Consider the following 19,662-nt stretch of genomic DNA (forward strand, 5'->3'; position numbering starts at 1 on the left):
GGTGCAGTTTGATTAATACAGCTGAGAATGGGTTTATGACAAAAAATAAGCATTTTTAATCAGTGGCTAGTCCACCACCTGAGTAACCAGATTTAAAATCACTGAAAACAACTTTAAAAGAACCTTACAGAACCATTTACGAGTTTCATTGGTGCACGGCAGTCAGTTTCTTAGTAAATTAACAATTTTTAAAACTTTTATAAAGGTGCCTACTAGTGCCTTTGCACCGTGTCCTCGATATCTCAGCCACGGCGTCGTTCTTCAACCGTGTGCCTCGATAGTGAGTGCAGCAAGCTAATCAGCATTGGGGTGCATCACAATTCCGCCCAAACCGGAGTAGAACTGACATCCGCAAAAACACCTTCCAACAAGGAGTCAAATTTTGCTCCATCCCAAACCAGGGGCACACGAAGGCTAACTGTAGCCCCCAACCCATATTGAGCAGTCAGTCGCACAGCAACAGGACCAAACTAACGAGGGGACAGTCACACAGTGACAGGGCCGCACCATCGAGGGGTCAGTCAGTCACACAGTGACAGGGCCGCACTATCGAGGGGTCAGTCACACAGTGACATAAGAAATAGGAGCAGGAGTAGGCCAATCGGCCCCTCGAGCCTGCTCTGCCATTCAATAAGATCATGGCTGATCTGATCCTAACCGCCAATCCACTATCACAGAACCATCTCCTGAATCTAACAGAATTAGACACACGAAATAGGAGCAGGATCAGGCTACACGGCCCCTGGGCCCGCTCCGCTACCCACAGGGCCATGACCGCTCCGAACCTAGACTCATGTCCAAATTCCTGCCCGCTCCCCATAACCCTTAATTCCCTTTACTTCTAGGAAACTGTCTATTTCTGTTTTAAATTTATGTAATGATGTAGCTTCTACAGCTTTTTGGGGCAGCATATTCCATGGACCTACCACCCTCCTGAGTGAAGTAGTTCCTCCTCATCTCAGTTTTGAAAGAGCAGCCCCTTATTCTAAGACTATGCCCCCTAGTTCTAGTTTCACCCATCATCGGGAACATCCTCCCCGCATCCACCCGATCCAACCCCTTCACAATCTTATATGTTTCAATAAGATCGCCTCTCATTCTTCTGAACTCCAATGAGTAGAGTCCCAATCTACTCAACCTCTCCTCATATGTCCATCCCCAGAATTAACCGAGTGAACCTTCTTTGTACTGACTCGAGAGCAAGTATGTCCTTTCTTAAGTATGGACACCAAAACTGTACGCAGTATTCCAGGTGCGGTCTCACCAATACCTTGTACAACTGAAGCAATACCTCCCTATTTTTATATTCTATCCCCCTAGCAATGAAAGCCAACATTCCATTGGCCTTCTTAATCACTTGCTGCACCTGCATACTAACCTTTTGAGTTTCGTGCACCAGGACCCCCAGATCCCTTTGTACTTCAGTACTTTCCAGTTTCTTGCCATTAAGATAATAACTTGCTCTACGATTTTTCCTACCAAAGTGCATAACCTCACACTTTCCAGTATTGTATTCCATCTGCCAAATCTCTGCCCACTTACTTAGCCTGTCTATGTCCCCTTGCAGGTTTTTTATGTCCTCCTCACTCACTACTTTCCTTCCCATCTTAGTATCATCTGCAAACTTTGATATGTTACACTCGGTCCCCTCCTCCAAATCGTTAATATAGATTGTAAAGAGTTGGAGACCCAGCACTGACCCCTGCGGAACACACTATCCGCACTATCGAGGGGTCAGTCACACAGTGACAGGGCTGCACTATCGAGGGGTCAGTCACACAGTGACAGGGCCGCACTATCAAGGGGTCAGTCACAGTGACAGGGCCGCACTATCGAGGGGTCAGTCACACAGTGACAGGGCCGCACTATCGAGGGGTCAGTCACACAGTGACAGGGCCGCACTGTCGAGGGGTCAGTCACAGTGACAGGGCCGCACTGTCGAGGGGTCAGTCACACAGTGACAGGGCCGCACTATCAAGGGGTCAGTCACACAGTGACAGGGCCGCACTGTGGAGGGGTCAGTCAGTCACACAGTGACAGGGCCGCACTATCGAGGGGTCAGTCAGTCACACAGTGACAGGGCCGCACTGTCGAGGGGTCAGTCACAGTGACAGGGCCGCACTGTCGAGGGGTCAGTCACAGTGACAGGGCCGCACTGTCGAGGGGTCAGTCACAGTGACAGGGCCGCACTGTCGAGGGGTCAGTCACAGTGACAGGGCCGCACTATCAAGGAGTCAGTCAGTCACATAGTGACAGGGCCACACTATCGAGGGGTCAGTCAGTCACACAGTGACAGGGCCGCACAATCGAGGGGTCAGTCAGTCACACAGTGACAGGGCCGCACTATCGAGGAGTCAGTCAGTCACACAGTGACAGGGCCGCACCATCGAGGGGTCAGTCGGCCACACAGTGACAGATGGCGAGACTCGGCTGGGGGGGGGGGGGGGGGGTGGCGGAGGGGGAGGGTGCAGATGGCGAGACAGAGCTGGAAGCTGCAGCACAATCATCAGGCGCCGTTGCGAGCCACCCAATCCCAGACGTGCAAAGACCCGTCGTCTGCGGCCGAGAGCAGCGCCCGCTGTTTCCACGGGTGCCAGGCGTGTCTGGTGATCAGCGGGATCTCTTGCTCAGGCTCCGTGGTGACACTGTGACCTCGGTGGACGAAGGTTGGCTCCACCCTGCTGGGCTCTGCGGACCACGAGCTGGTGTCGTAAATGTGAACCGTCCCGTTAAAACCTTCAACAGACAGAAAAGCAAAAATCACGACAGCTGCACAGAAACATCAAACGCTCCTGTTGAGGGGGACAGTCAGTCCCAGAGTGACAGGGCCGCACTATCGAGGGGTCAGTCAATCACACAGTGACAGGGCCGCACTGTCGAGGGGTCAGTCCCAGAGTGACAGGGCCGCACTGTCGAGGGGTCAGTCACACAGTGGCAGGGCCGCACTGTCGAGGGGTCAGTCAGTCACACAGTGGCAGGGCCGCACTGTCGAGGGGTCAGTCAGTCACACAGTGGCAGGGCCGCACTGTCGAGGGGTCAGTCAGTCACACAGTGACAGGGCCGCACTATCGAGGGGACAGTCAGTCACACAGTGACAGGGCCGCACTATCGAGGGGACAGTCAGTCACACAGTGACAGGGCCGCACTATCGAGGGGACAGTCAGTCACACAGTGACAGGGCCGCACTATCGAGGGGTCAGTCAGTCACACAGTGACAGGGCCGCACTATCGAGGGGTCAGTCACACAGTGACAGGGCCGCACTGTCGAGGGGTCAGTCAGTCACACAGTGACAGGGCCGCCCTATCGAGGGGTCAGTCACACAGTGACAGGGCCGCACTGTCGAGGGGACAGTCAGTCACACAGTGACAGGGCCGCCCTATCGAGGGGTCAGTCACACAGTGACAGGGCCGCACTATCGAGGGGTCAGTCAATCACACAGTGACAGGGCCGCACTGTCGAGGGGTCAGTCAGTCACACAGTGACAGGGCCGCACTATCGAGGGGTCAGTCAGTCACACAGTGACAGGGCCGCACTGTCGAGGGGTCAGTCAGTCACACAGTGACAGGGCCGCACTGTCGAGGGGTCAGTCAGTCACACAGTGACAGGGCCGCACTGTCGGGACAGTCAGTCACACAGTGACAGGGCCGCACTGTCGAGGGGTCAGTCAGTCACACAGTGACAGGGCCGCACTGTCGAGGGGTCAGTCAATCACACAGTGACAGGGCCGCACTGTCGGGACAGTCAGTCACACAGTGACAGGGCCGCACTGTCGAGGGGTCAGTCAGTCACACAGTGACAGGGCCGCACTGTCGAGGGGTCAGTCAGTCACACAGTGACAGGGCCGCACTGTCGAGGGGTCAGTCAGTCACACAGTGACAGGGCCGCACTATCGAGGGGTCAGTCAGTCACACAGTGACAGGGCCGCACTGTCGAGGGGTCAGTCACACAGTGACAGGGCCGCACTATCGAGGGGTCAGTCAGTCACACAGTGACAGGGCCGCACTGTCGAGGGGTCAGTCAGTCACACAGTGACAGGGCCGCACTATCGAGGGGACAGTCAGTCACACAGTGACAGGGCCGCACTGTCGAGGGGACAGTCAGTCACACAGTGACAGGGCCGCACTGTCGAGGGGTCAGTCACACAGTGACAGGGCCGCACTATCGAGGGGTCAGTCAGTCACACAGTGACAGGGCCGCACTGTCGAGGGGTCAGTCAGTCACACAGTGACAGGGCCGCACTATCGAGGGGACAGTCAGTCACACAGTGACAGGGCCGCACTGTCGAGGGGTCAGTCAATCACACAGTGACAGGGCCGCACTGTCGAGGGGTCAGTCAGTCACACAGTGACAGGGCCGCACTATCGAGGGGTCAGTCAGTCACACAGTGACAGGGCCGCACTGTCGAGGGGTCAGTCAGTCACACAGTGACAGGGCCGCACTGTCGAGGGGTCAGTCAGTCACACAGTGACAGGGCCGCACTGTCGGGACAGTCAGTCACACAGTGACAGGGCCGCACTGTCGAGGGGTCAGTCAGTCACACAGTGACAGGGCCGCACTGTCGAGGGGTCAGTCAGTCACACAGTGACAGGGCCGCACTGTCGGGACAGTCAGTCACACAGTGACAGGGCCGCACTGTCGAGGGGTCAGTCAGTCACACAGTGACAGGGCCGCACTGTCGAGGGGTCAGTCAATCACACAGTGACAGGGCCGCACTGTCGGGACAGTCAGTCACACAGTGACAGGGCCGCACTGTCGAGGGGTCAGTCAGTCACACAGTGACAGGGCCGCACTGTCGAGGGGACAGTCAGTCACACAGTGACAGGGCCGCACTGTCGAGGGGTCAGTCAGTCACACAGTGACAGGGCCGCACTGTCGAGGGGTCAGTCAGTCACACAGTGACAGGGCCGCACTGTCGAGGGGTCAGTCAGTCACACAGTGACAGGGCCGCACTATCGAGGGGTCAGTCAGTCACACAGTGACAGGGCCGCACTGTCGAGGGGACAGTCAGTCACACAGTGACAGGGCCGCACTGTCGAGGGGACAGTCAGTCACACAGTGACAGGGCCGCACTGTCGAGGGGTCAGTCAGTCACACAGTGACAGGGCCGCACTGTCGAGGGGTCAGTCAGTCACACAGTGAGAGGGCCGCACTGTCGAGGGGACAGTCAGTCACACAGTGACAGGGCGGCACTATCGAGGGGTCAGTCAGTCACACAGTGACAGGGCCGCACTGTCGAGGGGTCAGTCAGTCACACAGTGACAGGGCCGCACTGTCGAGGGGTCAGTCAGTCACACAGTGACAGGGCCGCACTGTCGGGACAGTCAGTCACACAGTGACAGGGCCGCACTGTCGGGACAGTCAGTCACACAGTGACAGGGCCGCACTGTCGAGGGGACAGTCAGTCACACAGTGACAGGGCCGCACTGTCGAGGGGTCAGTCAGTCACACAGTGACAGGGCCGCACTGTCGAGGGGACAGTCAGTCACACAGTGACAGGGCCGCACTGTCGAGGGGTCAGTCAGTCACACAGTGACAGGGCCGCACTGTCGAGGGGTCAGTCAGTCACACAGTGACAGGGCCGCACTATCGAGGGGTCAGTCAGTCACACAGTGACAGGGCCGCACTGTCGAGGGGTCAGTCAGTCACACAGTGACAGGGCCGCACTGTCGAGGGGTCAGTCAGTCACACAGTGACAGGGCCGCACTATCGAGGGGTCAGTCAGTCACACAGTGACAGGGCCGCACTGTCGAGGGGTCAGTCAGTCACACAGTGACAGGGCCGCACTGTCGAGGGGACAGTCAGTCACACAGTGACAGGGCCGCACTGTCGAGGGGTCAGTCAGTCACAGTGACAGGGCCGCACTGTCGAGGGGACAGTCAGTCACACAGTGACAGGGCCGCACTGTCGAGGGGTCAGTCAGTCACACAGTGACAGGGCCGCACTATCGAGGGGACAGTCAGTCACACAGTGACAGGGCCGCACTGTCGAGGGGTCAGTCAGTCACACAGTGACAGGGCCGCACTGTCGAGGGGTCAGTCAGTCACACAGTGACAGGGCCGCACTGTCGAGGGGTCAGTCAGTCACACAGTGACAGGGCTGCACTGTCGAGGGGTCAGTCAGTCACACAGTGACAGGGCCGCACTATCGAGGGGTCAGTCAGTCACACAGTGACAGGGCCGCACTGTCGAAGGGACAGTCAGTCACACAGTGACAGGGCCACACTGTCGAGGGGTCAGTCAGTCACACAGTGACAGGGCCGCACTGTCGAGGGGTCAGTCAGTCACACAGTGACAGGGCCGCACTGTCGAGGGGTCAGTCAGTCACACAGTGACAGGGCCGCACTGTCGAGGGGTCAGTCAGTCACACAGTGACAGGGCCGCACTGTCGAGGGGTCAGTCAGTCACACAGTGACAGGGCCGCACTGTCGAGGGGTCAGTCAGTCACACAGTGACAGGGCCGCACTGTCGAGGGGTCAGTCAGTCACACAGTGACAGGGACGCACTGTCGGGACAGTCAGTCACACAGTGACAGGGCCGCACTGTCGGGACAGTCAGTCACACAGTGACAGGGCCACACTGTCGAGGGGACAGTCAGTCACACAGTGACAGGGCCGCACTGTCGGGACAGTCAGTCACACAGTGACAGGGCCGCACTGTCGAGGGGTCAGTCAGTCACACAGTGACAGAGCCGCACTATCGAGGGGACAGTCAGTCACACAGTGACAGGGCCGCACTGTCGGGACAGTCAGTCACACAGTGACAGGGCCGCACTGTCGAGGGGTCAGTCAGTCACACAGTGACAGGGCCGCACTGTCGAGGGGTCAGTCAGTCACACAGTGACAGGGCCGCACTGTCGAGGGGACAGTCAGTCACACAGTGACAGGGCCACACTGTCGAGGGGACAGTCAGTCACACAGTGACAGGGCCGCACTATCGAGGGGTCAGTCAGTCACACAGTGACAGGGCCGCACTGTCGAGGGGTCAGTCAGTCACACAGTGACAGGGCCGCACTGTCGAGGGGACAGTCAGTCACACAGTGACAGGGCCGCACTGTCGAGGGGTCAGTCAGTCACACAGTGACAGGGCCGCACTATCGAGGGGACAGTCAGTCACACAGTGACAGGGCCGCACTGTCGGGACAATCAGTCACACAGTGACAGGGCCGCACTGTCGAGGGGACAGTCAGTCACACAGTGACAGGGCCGCACTGTCGAGGGGTCAGTCAGTCACACAGTGACAGGGCCGCACTATCGAGGGGACAGTCAGTCACACAGTGACAGGGCCGCACTGTCGAGGGGTCAGTCAGTCACACAGTGACAGGGCCGCACTATCGAGGGGACAGTCAGTCACACAGTGACAGGGCCACACTGTCGAGGGGACAGTCAGTCACACAGTGACAGGGCCGCACTGTCGAGGGGTCAGTCAGTCACACAGTGACAGGGCCGCACTGTCGGGACAGTCAGTCACACAGTGACAGGGCCGCACTGTCGAGGGGACAGTCAGTCACACAGTGACAGGGCCGCACTGTCGAGGGGACAGTCAGTCACACAGTGACAGGGCCGCACTGTCGAGGGGACAGTCAGTCACACAGTGACAGGGCCACACTGTCGAGGGGACAGTCAGTCACACAGTGACAGGGCCGCACTATCGAGGGGACAGTCAGTCACACAGTGACAGGGCCGCACTGTCGGGACAGTCAGTCACACAGTGACAGGGCCACACTGTCGAGGGGTCAGTCACACAGTGACAGGGCCGCACTGTCGAGGGGACAGTCAGTCACACAGTGACAGGGCCACACTGTCGAGGGGTCAGTCAATCACACAGTGACAGGGCCGCACTGTCGGGACAGTCAGTCACACAGTGACAGGGCCACACTGTCGGGACAGTCAGTCACACAGTGACAGGGCCGCACTGTCGGGACAGTCAGTCACACAGTGACAGGGCCGCACTGTCGGGACAGTCAGTCACACAGTGACAGGGCCGCACTGTCGAGGGGACAGTCAGTCACACAGTGACAGGGCCGCACTGTCGAGGGGTCAGTCAGTCACACAGTGACAGGGCCGCACTGTCGAGGGGTCAGTCAGTCACACAGTGACAGGGCCGCACTGTCGAGGGGACAGTCAGTCACACAGTGACAGGGCCGCACTGTCGGGACAGTCAGTCACACAGTGACAGGGCCACACTGTCGAGGGGACAGTCAGTCACACAGTGACAGGGCCGCACTGTCGGGACAGTCAGTCACACAGTGACAGGGCCGCACTGTCGAGGGGTCAGTCAGTCACACAGTGACAGGGCCGCACTGTCGAGGGGACAGTCAGTCACACAGTGACAGGGCCGCACTGTCGAGGGGACAGTCAGTCACACAGTGACAGGGCCACACTGTCGAGGGGACAGTCAGTCACACAGTGACAGGGCCGCACTGTCGAGGGGTCAGTCAGTCACACAGTGACAGGGCCGCACTGTCGAGGGGACAGTCAGTCACACAGTGACAGGGCCGCACTGTCGGGACAGTCAGTCACACAGTGACAGGGCCGCACTGTCGAGGGGACAGTCAGTCACACAGTGACAGGGCCACACTGTCGAGGGGACAGTCAGTCACACAGTGACAGGGCCGCACTGTCGAGGGGACAGTCAGTCACACAGTGACAGGGCCGCACTGTCGAGGGGACAGTCAGTCACACAGTGACAGGGCCGCACTGTCGAGGGGACAGTCAGTCACACAGTGACAGGGCCGCACTGTCGAGGGGACAGTCAGTCACACAGTGACAGGGCCGCACTGTCGGGACAGTCAGTCACACAGTGACAGGGCCGCACTATCGAGGGGACAGTCAGTCACACAGTGACAGATGGGGAGACTCGGGGGGGAGCTGGGAGGGTGCAGATGGCGAGACAGAGCTGAAAGCTGCAACGCTATCCTCCGGTGCTTCACCCAAGTGACCAGTGCTCGACATGAGACCCAAGACAGTGAGGGTCAGTAGAATATTCAACATGCTCATCCTGGTTTTCAAATCCCTCCATTGCCTCACTCCCTTCCTGTCTCTAACCTCCTCCAGCCCTACAACCCCCCCCACCCGAGATCTCTGCGTTCCTCCAATTCTGGCTTCTTGCGCATCCCTGATTTTAATCGCTCCACCATTGGCGGCCGTGCCTTCAGCTGCCTGGGCCCTAAGCTCTGGAATTCCCTCCCTAAACCTCTCCACCTCTCTCTCCTCCATTATGACGTTCCTTAAAACCTACCTTTTGTCATCTGTCCTAATATCTCACGTGGCTCGGCTCGCTGTCGCATTTTGTTTGATAACCTTCCTTTGAAGCGCCGTGGGAGGTTGTTCTATGTTAAAGGCGCTGTATGGTGGGACAATTAAAATTGGGGATGTGCAAGAGGCCAGAATTGGAGGAGTGCAGAGTTCTCGGAGGGTTGTGGGGCCTGGAGGAGGTTACAGAGATAGCAAAGGGTGAGGCCATGGAGCAATTTGAAAACAAGGATGAGAATTTTAAAATTAAGGCGTTGCTGGATCGGGAGCCAGTGTAGGTCAGTGAGCCCAGGGGGTGATGGGTGAACGGGACTTGGGTATGGGGCAGCAGAGAGCAGGGGTAGAAAGCCCCCTCTACACTGCACCAGCTGCACCCGAGGGTAGCATTCCTCTCGCCGGCCTTCGTTCCAGCCTCGGAGCGAGTTTGCTGGTTTATACCAGTCAGTCAGTCGTGTCCTGCGATCCGGCCCCAGTGACACCCTAGTGGAGCCATGCGGAGTTCACTTTAATGGGACGCTTGCGTGAAACAGCCTCAGATCCAGGAGGTGCCATCCAACCCCTCAACTCCCCAAAAAGTCACCTGTTAACTTCAAAATACTTCCCCCCCGCCGCCCCCCCCCACTTTCCGTATTTTCATCCCTGGCCCAAACACTCCAGGGTGAGAGCGGGTCACAGTCCCACCTTCCGAGATCGACCATGTTTTCTTTAAAGAAGAGAATACTCTGGGGCACTGTGTTCAGTTCCGGGCCCCGCACCTCAGGAAGGATATATCGGCCTCGGAGGGGGAACAGCGCAGATTCACCAGAATGATACCGGGACTAAAAGGGTTAAATTCCGAGGACAGGTTGCCCAGACTGGGCTTGTATTCCCTGGAGTTTAGAAGATTAAGGGGTGATCTGATCGAGGTGTTTAAGATGATTAAAGGATTCGATCGGGTAGAGAGAGAAACTATTTCCTCTGGTGGGGGGGGGGGGGGGGGGGGGGGGGAGTGAGTCCAGAACAAGGGGGCAGAACCTTAAAATTAGAGCCAGGCCGTTCAGGGGTGATGTCAGGAAGCACTTCTTCACACAAAGGGGGGTGGAAATCTGGAACTCTCCCCCCCAAAAAACTGTTGAGGCTGGGGGTCAATTGGAAATTTCAAAACTGAGATCGATGGATTATTGTTGCATAAGGGTATTAAGGGTCACAGAACCGAGGCGGGTAGATGGAGTTAAGATACAGATCAGCCGCGATCTAATTGAATGGCGGGACAGGCGCGAGGGGCTGAATGGCCTCCTCCTGTTCCTGCTTACCCCCTCCCCACCCAGAGCCAACGTACCAGACACTGCGAGATGGTCCGGCAGACTGGGTGCCCAGGTCAGGCTCAGATAGTCACTGTCTGGGACGGGGGTGGCAGTGCCCAGCTCTGCGAGGCTCAGGACCTTGCTCAGGTCACGGAAATCAGTCACCATCACTCGCCCGTCCGAGGACAGCCTGGCCGCCTTCGAGTGCCCGGGCGCCCATCCCATCGTCCAATGGCAGACGCCACCGCCCCTGCTCGTGGGCAAATCTGAGCGTCCAATCAGACTCGGGCGCTGCCGGGTATCAGCCAACCACAGGCGGCCGTTCAAGGAGCAGATTGAAAAGGTGGAATGGTCGAGAAACTCCAGCTCACTGATTGGCTCGCAGTCAAGGTCGTCTGCCCCTGTGGAGAGAATTAACAAAACACTCCCGTTAGCAAGAGTCCATATCAGAACCAATCTAGCTCAGGGCCAGCATTTCACTCCTCTTCAACCCATTCACTCCCCCTGTACAGAATCCCAATGGACCCAACCCCTTCCCATTCACTCCCACTGTACAGAATCCCAATGGACCCAAACCCCTTCCCATTCACTCCCACTGTACAGAATCCCAATGGACCCAACCCCTTCCCATTCACTCCCACTGTACATAATCCCAATGGACCTAAACCCCTTCCCATTCACTCCCCCTGTACAGAATCCCAATGGACCCAACCCCTTCCCATTCTCTCCCACTGTATAGAATCCCAATGGACCAAACCCCTTCCCATTCACTCCCACTGTATAAATCCCAATGGACCCAACCCCTTCCCATTCACTCCCACTGTACAGAATCCCAATGGACCCAACCCCTTCCCATTCACTCCCACTGTATAGAATCCCAATGGACCCAACCCCTTCCCATTCACTCCCACTGTACAGAATCCCAATGGACCCAACCCCTTCCCATTCACTCCCACTGTACAGAATCCCAATGGACCCAACCCCTTCCCATTCACTCTCACTGTATAGAATCCCAATGGACCCAACCCCTTCCCATTCACTCCCACTGTACATAATCCCAATGGACCAAACCCTTTCCCATTCACTCTCTCTGTACATAATCCCAATGGACCCAACTCCTTCCCATTCACTCCCACTGTATAAATCCCAATGGACTCAACCTCTTCCCATTCCCTACCACTGTACAGAATCCCGATGTATTCAATCACTAGATTAAGCAGACTATTTTGTGAACCCAACAATATTCAGGCCTGTTTTCTCTCTGTCTCATTATACATTTCACCCCATCACTCTCCCTTGGATTCTCACCCCAGTGTAAGAATCTTTTTTTTTCTATGCCCACTGACTCTAACTGAGAGGGCAGGTGGGAGAGACCTGCTCCCAGGTGTCCATTGCGAATCCTCCACCAGGGCACACGAGAGCCCGCAGCATGACCTCCCCACCCTGCGGGAAACATTCCCTTGCCCGCACTGGTCCTCAACCCATATCCTGGAGCATGAATGTTGGATCAACTCATTCCGCGTTCTGACTGGGGGCTGGGGGTAGTCAGGGAGTCCTATGCATCACTTCCCCGCCTGCGCCCCCCCCCCACGGATTGTTCCAACCTGCACCCCCAGGGGGGAGGTTACTTGTGCTCTGGGTGGGACCCTCGATCAGTAGTTATTCGGAGACACCGCGCGTGACGCACCTGCGGTGAACAGCACCTTCTGCAACTCGATTTCCTGGATTGCGAGGCCGCTGACCTTCGAACCGTGAAGCACCCGAGGGGTTGGAGAGCAGGTGACGGAGATTTTCGACCACTGGCCGCCTGCAGTCTCGTGTTGGATCGCACTCACCAGCGCGATGGTGTCTGTCGTGGGGAGAACAGCAGAGAGTTAGCGGTGAAATCAAACCATACCATGCTGTCATTATAAAGGTCGCTGTTAGACCACATTTGGCGCACCCCATAGCCCAACAATTTTTTTGCCCTTCAAGTATTTATCCAATTCCCTTTTGAAAGTTACTATTGAATCTGCTCCCACCGCCCTTTCAGGCAGCGCGTTCCAGATCACAACAACTCGCTACATTAACAACAAAAAAATTCTCATCGCCCCTCTGGTTCTTTTGCCAATTACCTTAAATCTGTGTCCTCTGGTTACCGACCCTCCTGCCACTGGAAACAGTTTCTCCTTATTTACTCTCCCAAAGTTACTCATGATTTTGAACACCTCAATCAAATCTCCTTTTAACCATCTCTGCTCTCAGGAGAACAACCCCAGCTTCTCCAGTCTCTCCACCTAACTGAAGTCCCTCATCCCCTGGTACCATTCTAAGAAATCACCTCCGCACCCTCTCCTAAAGTGCGGTGCCCAAAATTGGACACAATACTCCAGCTGGGGCCATTACTCAGAGACTCAAACCAGTCTGAGACCCTGCACCAGGAGTCAAGCTCAGTCAAAGCAATTTCAGTTGGGTCAAAAAAACAAACAGGAATGCTCAAATCTTCACGGGTTTGAAGGCTGAAATTAATGCAGGAAAGTGTGAGGTGGAAGAATGAAGAGAGGCAATCTAAACTAAAGGGTACAATGTTAAAGGGGGTGCAGGAACAGAGAGACCCGGGGGTGTACGTACACAAATCATTGACGGTGGCAGGAGAAGTTGAGAAGGCTGTTATAAAATCAGACAGGATCCTGGGCTCTATTAATAGAGGCAGAGAGTACAAGCGCAAGGAAGTTATACTGAACCTTTATAAATCACTGGTTAGGCCCCAGCTGGAGCACTGTGTCCAATTCTGGGCACCGCACTTTAGGAAGGATGTCAAGGCCTTGGAGAGGGTGCAGAGATTTACTGGAATGGTTCCAGGGATGAGGGACTTCAGTGATGTGGATAGACTGGAGAAGCTGGGATTGTTCTCCTTAGAGCAGAGAAGGTGAAGGGGAGATTTAATAGAGATGTTCAAAATCATGAAGGGTTTTGATAGAGTAAATAAGGAGAAACTGTTTCCAGTGGCAGGAGGGTCGGTAACCAGAGGACACAGATTTAAGATAATTGGTAAAAGAACCTGGGGGGAGATGAGGAGAATCTGTTCAGCAACTTATGATCTCAAACGCACTGCCTGAAAGGAAAGCAGATTCAATAGTAACTTTCAAAAGGGAATAAATACTTGAAAAGCAAAAATTTGCAGGGCTGTGGGGAAAGCGCAGGGGGGAGTGGGACCAATTGGAGAGCTCGTTCAAAGAGCCAGCGCAGGCACGATGGGCCGAATGGCCTCCTCCTGTGCTGAGATTCTACGAAATTTCACTGGAAAGAGCGCCTCGGGCCACAGCACCCTCTAGTGGTGATGGTAACAGCAGGTGGTTGCCAACAGCGAGTTGGACGAGCACTAACTCCACCACCCTGCGCCACAAGGCAATGAGCACATTCGCCCCACAACCGCCTAACCCTGACCCAGTGTCCAATTCACTTCAGCAAAACTTCGGCAGCACCTCCCAAACCCGCCACCTCCACCACCTAGGACAAGGGCAGCAGGCGCACGGGAACACCACCACCTCCAAGTTCCCCTCCAAGTCACACACCATCCCGACTTGGAAATATATCGGCCGATCCTTCATCGTCGCTGGGTCAAAATCCTGGAACTCCCTGACAGCACTGTGGGAGCACCTTCACCACACGGACTGCAGCGGTTCAAGGCAGCGGCTCACCACCACCTTCTCAAGGGCAACTAGGGATGGGCAATAAATGCCGGCCTTGCCAGCGACGCCCACATCCCAGGAATGAATATTTTAAAAAGTAACCCTCTGTTAGGAACGCGGTGGGGGAGGAAATGACACCGGGGCTAAAAGGGTTAAATTACGAGGACAGGTTGCACAGACTGGGCTTGTATTCCCTTGAGTTTAGAAGATTAAGGGGTGATCTAATCGAGGTGTTTAAGATGATTAAAGGATTTGATACATTAGAGAGAGAGAGAAACTATTTCCTCTGGTGGGGGGAGTCCAGAACAAGGGGGCAGAACCTTAAAATTAGAGCCAGGCCGTTCAGGGGTGATGTCAGGAAGCACTTCTTCACACAAAGGGTGGTGGAAATCTGGAACTCTCCCCCCCAGAAAGGCTGTGAGGCTGGGGGTCAATTGGAGCTTTTGAGACCGCGATCGATAGATTTTTGTTGGGTCAGGGTATCGAGGGATACGGAGCCAAGGCGGGTAAATTGAGTTAAGATACAGATCTAACTGAATGGCGGAACAGGATTGAGGGGCTGAATGGCCTCCTCCTGCGTGAGCAGACTGGGAAACTTCAGCGGCTGGATAAGGGGTCAGTGCCGACAATCCAGCGGTCCCAGGGTTTGAATCCCCCCCCCTTTCCCCTCGTCAGTCACATGCTGGGGGTGGGGGTGAGGAGTCCGAGCTGTGCTTAGCGTCCCCTGGCCTCACCGCTTGCCCCAGCTCCGCGCGACCAAGAACTCGATGTGACGGATTCACTTACCACTCTCGTCTGTTGCCAAGCGCCAGACCTGTAGCGAGGTGTCGGGGGGCCCGCTGCTCACCAACAGACTGCGGGGAAAGAATCAGAGATACTGAAGGTTCCATCGAATGTACAACATAGAAACAGGCCATTCGGCCCAACTGGTCCGTGCCGGTGTTTCTGCTCCACACGAGCCTCCTCCCACCCCTCTTCATCTCAGCCCATCACCATAACCTATTCCTTTCTCCCTCATGTGTTTATCCAGCTTCCCCTTAAATGCATCGATACTATTCACCTCAACCACTCCCTGTGGTAGCGAGTTCCACATTCTCACCACTCTCTGGGTAAAGAAGTTTCTCCTGAATTCCCGATTGGATTTATTAGTGACTATCTTATATTGACGGCCCCTATTTTTGGACTCCCCCCACAAGTGGAAACATCTTCTCTATGTCTACCCTATCAAACCCCTTCATAATCTTAAAGACCTCAATCAGGTCGCTGCTCAGACTTCTCTCTTCTAGAGTAAAGAGCCCCAGCCTGTTCAATCTTTTCTGATAGTTATAACCTCTCAGTTCTGGTATCATCCTTGTAAATCTTCTTTGCACCTTCTCGAGTGCCTCAATATCCTTTTCATAATATAAAGACCAGAACTGCACTCAGTAAAATCATAGAATGATACAGCACAGGAGGAGGCCACTCGGCCCATCGTGCCTGTGCCGGCTCTTTGAAAGAGCTCCCCAATTAGTCCCACTCCCCCCTGCTCTTTCCCCATAGCCCTGTGAATTTTATCCCTTCCAGTATTTATCCAATTCCCTTTTGAAAGTTACTATTGAATCTGCTTCCACCGCCCTTTCAGGCAGCGCATTCCAGATCACAACAACTCGCTGCGGAAAATATTTCTCATCTCCCCCTCTGGTTCTTTTGCCAATCACCTTAAATCTGTGTCCTCTGGTTACCAACCCTCCTGCCACTGGAAACAGTTTATTGTTAAACTTGTATAGAACCAAGGCAGGAGAGGGAATAAAGACAAAAACTAAAACCAGCTGCAACACAAGCCCCGCAGTCCCTGTCCCCTGGGGGTTCCCGCAGACACCGCGACTCGCGCCCTACCTGGTCCCTGCCACGTGCTTCAAGTCATAAATGGGGCGCTGGGAGAAACCGCCGTGTTCCACTTTGAAGTCTCTCTCCGGACAAAGTCCCTGTAGGAGAAAACAGAACCAGTGACGGCAACGGCACCTCAAATAGGGTCCGTGGAGAGACACCGCAACCTCCCAACCCCGCGACCTCCCGAACCCCAACCCCCACCGGGAGACCCCGCAATTCCCTGACCCCGCAAACGCCCTCCCAACCCCAACAGTTAACCCGCCCTTTAATACTCTCCAACTCGGCTCCATCGATTCTCTGCTGGTTCCTGAGAGTAAGTAACAGTCTCGCTCCTCGATCAAATACACCCCTTGGGTGGGATTCCTTACCCCCCTCCCTTGGGTGGGATTTCCCCCCCCCCCCCCGCCATCCCCTCACCTGGTTTCCTTTAGTGTAGAGTTTCTGGGGGAGGGAGAGCTCGAGAATTTCATTCTTCTTCTTCCCCGTGTTGCAGCCAGCAACACAGATACCTGCCGGACAGAGGAGGATTAGAGTCAGGGTATCGAACACCCCCAGTATTACACCAGCCAGTGGGTGTGTGCATTTATAAAGCAGCTCTAACACCTCAGGGCCCTTCACCAATTAAATCAACAGGGGGGGATATGGACACTGGGCCAGGTAGGAGATCAGGAGGGGTGACCAAACACTGGGGTCATAAAACATAAGAACAGGAGGAGGCCATTCAGTCCCTCGAGCCTGTTCCACCATTCAATTTGATCGTAGCTGTTCTGTGTCTCAACTCTCTATTTTCCTGACGTTGACCCATATCCCTTAACCAACAAAAATCTCTCAATCTCAGCCTTGAAAGCTCCAATCCAGATTTCCACCACCCTTTGTGTGAAGAAGTGCTTCCTGACATCACCCCTGAACGGCCTGGCTCTAATTTTAAGGTTCTGCCCCCTTGTTCTGGACTCCCCCCACCAGAGGAAATAGTTTCTCTCTCTCGACCCGATCGAATCCTTTAATCATCTTAAACACCTCGATCAGATCACCCCTTAATCTTCTAAACTCGAGGGAATACAAGCCCAGTCTGTGCAACCTGTCCAATTTAACCCTTTTAGCCCCGGTATCATTCTGGTGAATCTGCGCTGCCCCCCCTCCGAGGCCAAGATCAGATATTGTTTTGGGAAAGGAAGGAGTGTGTGTATACACAATATACCCGACAGAGAGAGAAAAGGCCCAACGTACTTCTATCCTGGATCCACTCTATAACTCGTGTTGGTTCCTGCAGCTCAAACACATGAAGGTCGTTGTACCTGAAACAAATAAACAGGCAGGATATGTTCATCTACGGCCACCGTACAGTAAAACACCCCAAAGACCCACCTCAGCCCTTCACGCTCAGCAACAACATGCATTTATACAGCGCCTTTAACATAGCAAAACGACCCAAGCGCCACAAGAGTGTTATCAGATAAAATTTGAGGAGACATTAGGAAGGGCAACCAAAAGCTTGGTCAAAAAAGGAAGGAGTCCAGAACCAGGGGTCACAGTCTAAGGATAAGGGGTAAGCCATTTAGGACTGAGATGAGGAGGAATTTCTTCACCCAGAGTGGTGAACCTGTGGAATTCTCTACCACAGAAGGCGGTGGAGGCCAATTCATTAAATATATTCAAGAAGGAGTTGGATATATTTCTTAAGGCTAAAGGGATCAAGGGATATGGGGAGAAGGCAGGGACCGGGTACTGAATTTGGATGATCAGCCATGATCTCATTGAATGGCGGAGCAGGCTCGAGGGGCCGAATGGCCTACTCCTGCTCCTATCTTCTATGTTTAAGAAGCGTCTTAAAGAAACAAAAAGAAAGACTTGCATTTCTATAGCGCCTTTCACAACCACCGGACATCCCAAAGAGCTTTACAGCCAATGAAGTACTTTTTGAAGTGTAGTCACTGTTGTAATGTGGGAAACGCGGCAGCCAATTTGCGCACAGCAAGCTCCCACAAACAGCAATGTGATAATGATCAGATAATCTGTTTTAGTGATGTTTGAGTAATATTGCCCCCCCCCCGCCCCTACTCTTCTTTGAATAGTGGCTGTTGGGATCTTTTACATCTACCCGTTTCAGGTGAGGAGCTCAGTGTGAGTAACTATGGTGTGGGCACCTCCCATCACCCTCGGTGAAGCACTCCCAAGACTGGCCATCAGACAGGGCCACAGTTCAGTACTCGGCCTTTGGCAAACAGTCAGTACCACTGCAGTCAGTGTAATGATCGCAAGGAGAGACACCATTTTGGCCCCTCTAGTTCCCCTCCAAGTCATCCTGACTGGGTCATTTATTGCTGATGATCATCACTGGGTCAGTATCTGGGAATTCTTATTAAATCCCTCCATGGCCTCGCCCCTCCCTATCTCTGTAATCTCCTCCAGCCCTATAATCCCAGAGATCTCTGTGCGCGGCCTGTTCTGGCCTTTTGAACATCCCCAATTTTAAATCGCGCTACCATTGGCGGCCGTGCCTTCAGCTGCCTGGGCCCCAAGCTCTGGATTTCCCTCCCTAAACCTCTCCGCCTCTCTCTCCTCCTTTAAGACGCTCCTTAAAATTTACCTCTCACCTGCCCGAATATCTCCTGATGTGGTTTGGTGTCCAATTTTGGGTTTTTCCGGTAACGCTCCTGTGAAGCGCCTTGGGACGTTTTATTACATTAAAGGTGCTGAATAAATCCAGGTTTGTTGGTCTTGATGTGGGAGCGCCTGCACCACACGTACTGCAGCATCATCTACATCCTTTTTACAAAAGGTAAATCGTGCTTGACTAATCTACTGGAATTTTTTGAGGATGTAACTGGTAGAATAGATAAGGGAGAACCAGTGGATGTGGTGTATTTGGACTTTCAGAAGGCTTTCGATAAGGTCCCACAAGAGATTAGCGTGTAAAGTTAAGGCACATGGGATTGGGGGCAAGGTACTGACTTGGATAGAGAACTGGTTGGCAGACAGGAAGCAAAGAGTTGGAATAAACGGCTCTTTTTCCGAGTGGCAGGCAGTGACTAGTGGGGTACCGCAGGGATCGGTCCTAGGACCCCAGCTATTCACAATATATATATTAATGATCTGGACGAGGGAACTAGATGTAATATCTCCAAGTTTGCAGACGACACAAAGCTGGGTGGGCGTGTGTTGTGAGGAGGATGCAGAGAAACTCCAGTATGATTTGGACAGGTTGGGTGATTGGGCAGATGCATGGCAGATGCAATATAACGTGGATAAATGTGAGGTTATCCACTTTGGTGGCAAAAACAGGAAGGCAGATTATTATCTGAACGGCAATAGATTGGGAAAAGGGGAAGTGCAACGAGACCTGGGTGTCCTTGTGTACCAGTCGCTGAAGGTAAGCATGCAGGTGCAGCAGGCAGTTAAGAAGGCAAATGGTATGTTGGCCTTCGTAGCGAGAGGGTTTGAGTACAGGAGCAAGGATGTCTTGCTGCAGTTGTACAGGGCCTTGGTGAGACCACACCTTGAGTATTGTGTGCAGTTTTGGTCGCCTTATCTGAGGAAGGATGTTCTTGCCATGGAGGGAGTGCAGCGAAGATTCACCAGACTGATACC

The 19,662-nt window shown here is 54.4% G+C and overlaps 1 protein-coding gene across 1 annotated transcript; it reads right to left on the reverse strand.

The window, feature by feature from the left end:
* Nucleotides 1–32: 32 nt before the first annotated feature.
* On the reverse strand, nt 33–18,744 carry wdr73 (WD repeat domain 73; the record flags this gene model as incomplete). Its single annotated transcript, XM_085999802.1, has 8 exons — nt 33–2,736; nt 10,570–10,935; nt 12,222–12,383; nt 14,992–15,059; nt 16,081–16,169; nt 16,492–16,583; nt 17,302–17,369; nt 18,662–18,744. Coding segments are annotated over 8 exons (1,158 nt in total), but the record flags the coding sequence as incomplete, so codon positions are not given.
* Nucleotides 18,745–19,662: the final 918 nt, after the last annotated feature.

Source organism: Somniosus microcephalus, chromosome 10, assembly GCF_052327205.1.
Source record: "Somniosus microcephalus isolate GS21.2 chromosome 10, FLI_Smic_1.0, whole genome shotgun sequence".
NCBI classification, from domain to species: Eukaryota; Metazoa; Chordata; class Chondrichthyes; order Squaliformes; family Somniosidae; genus Somniosus; species Somniosus microcephalus.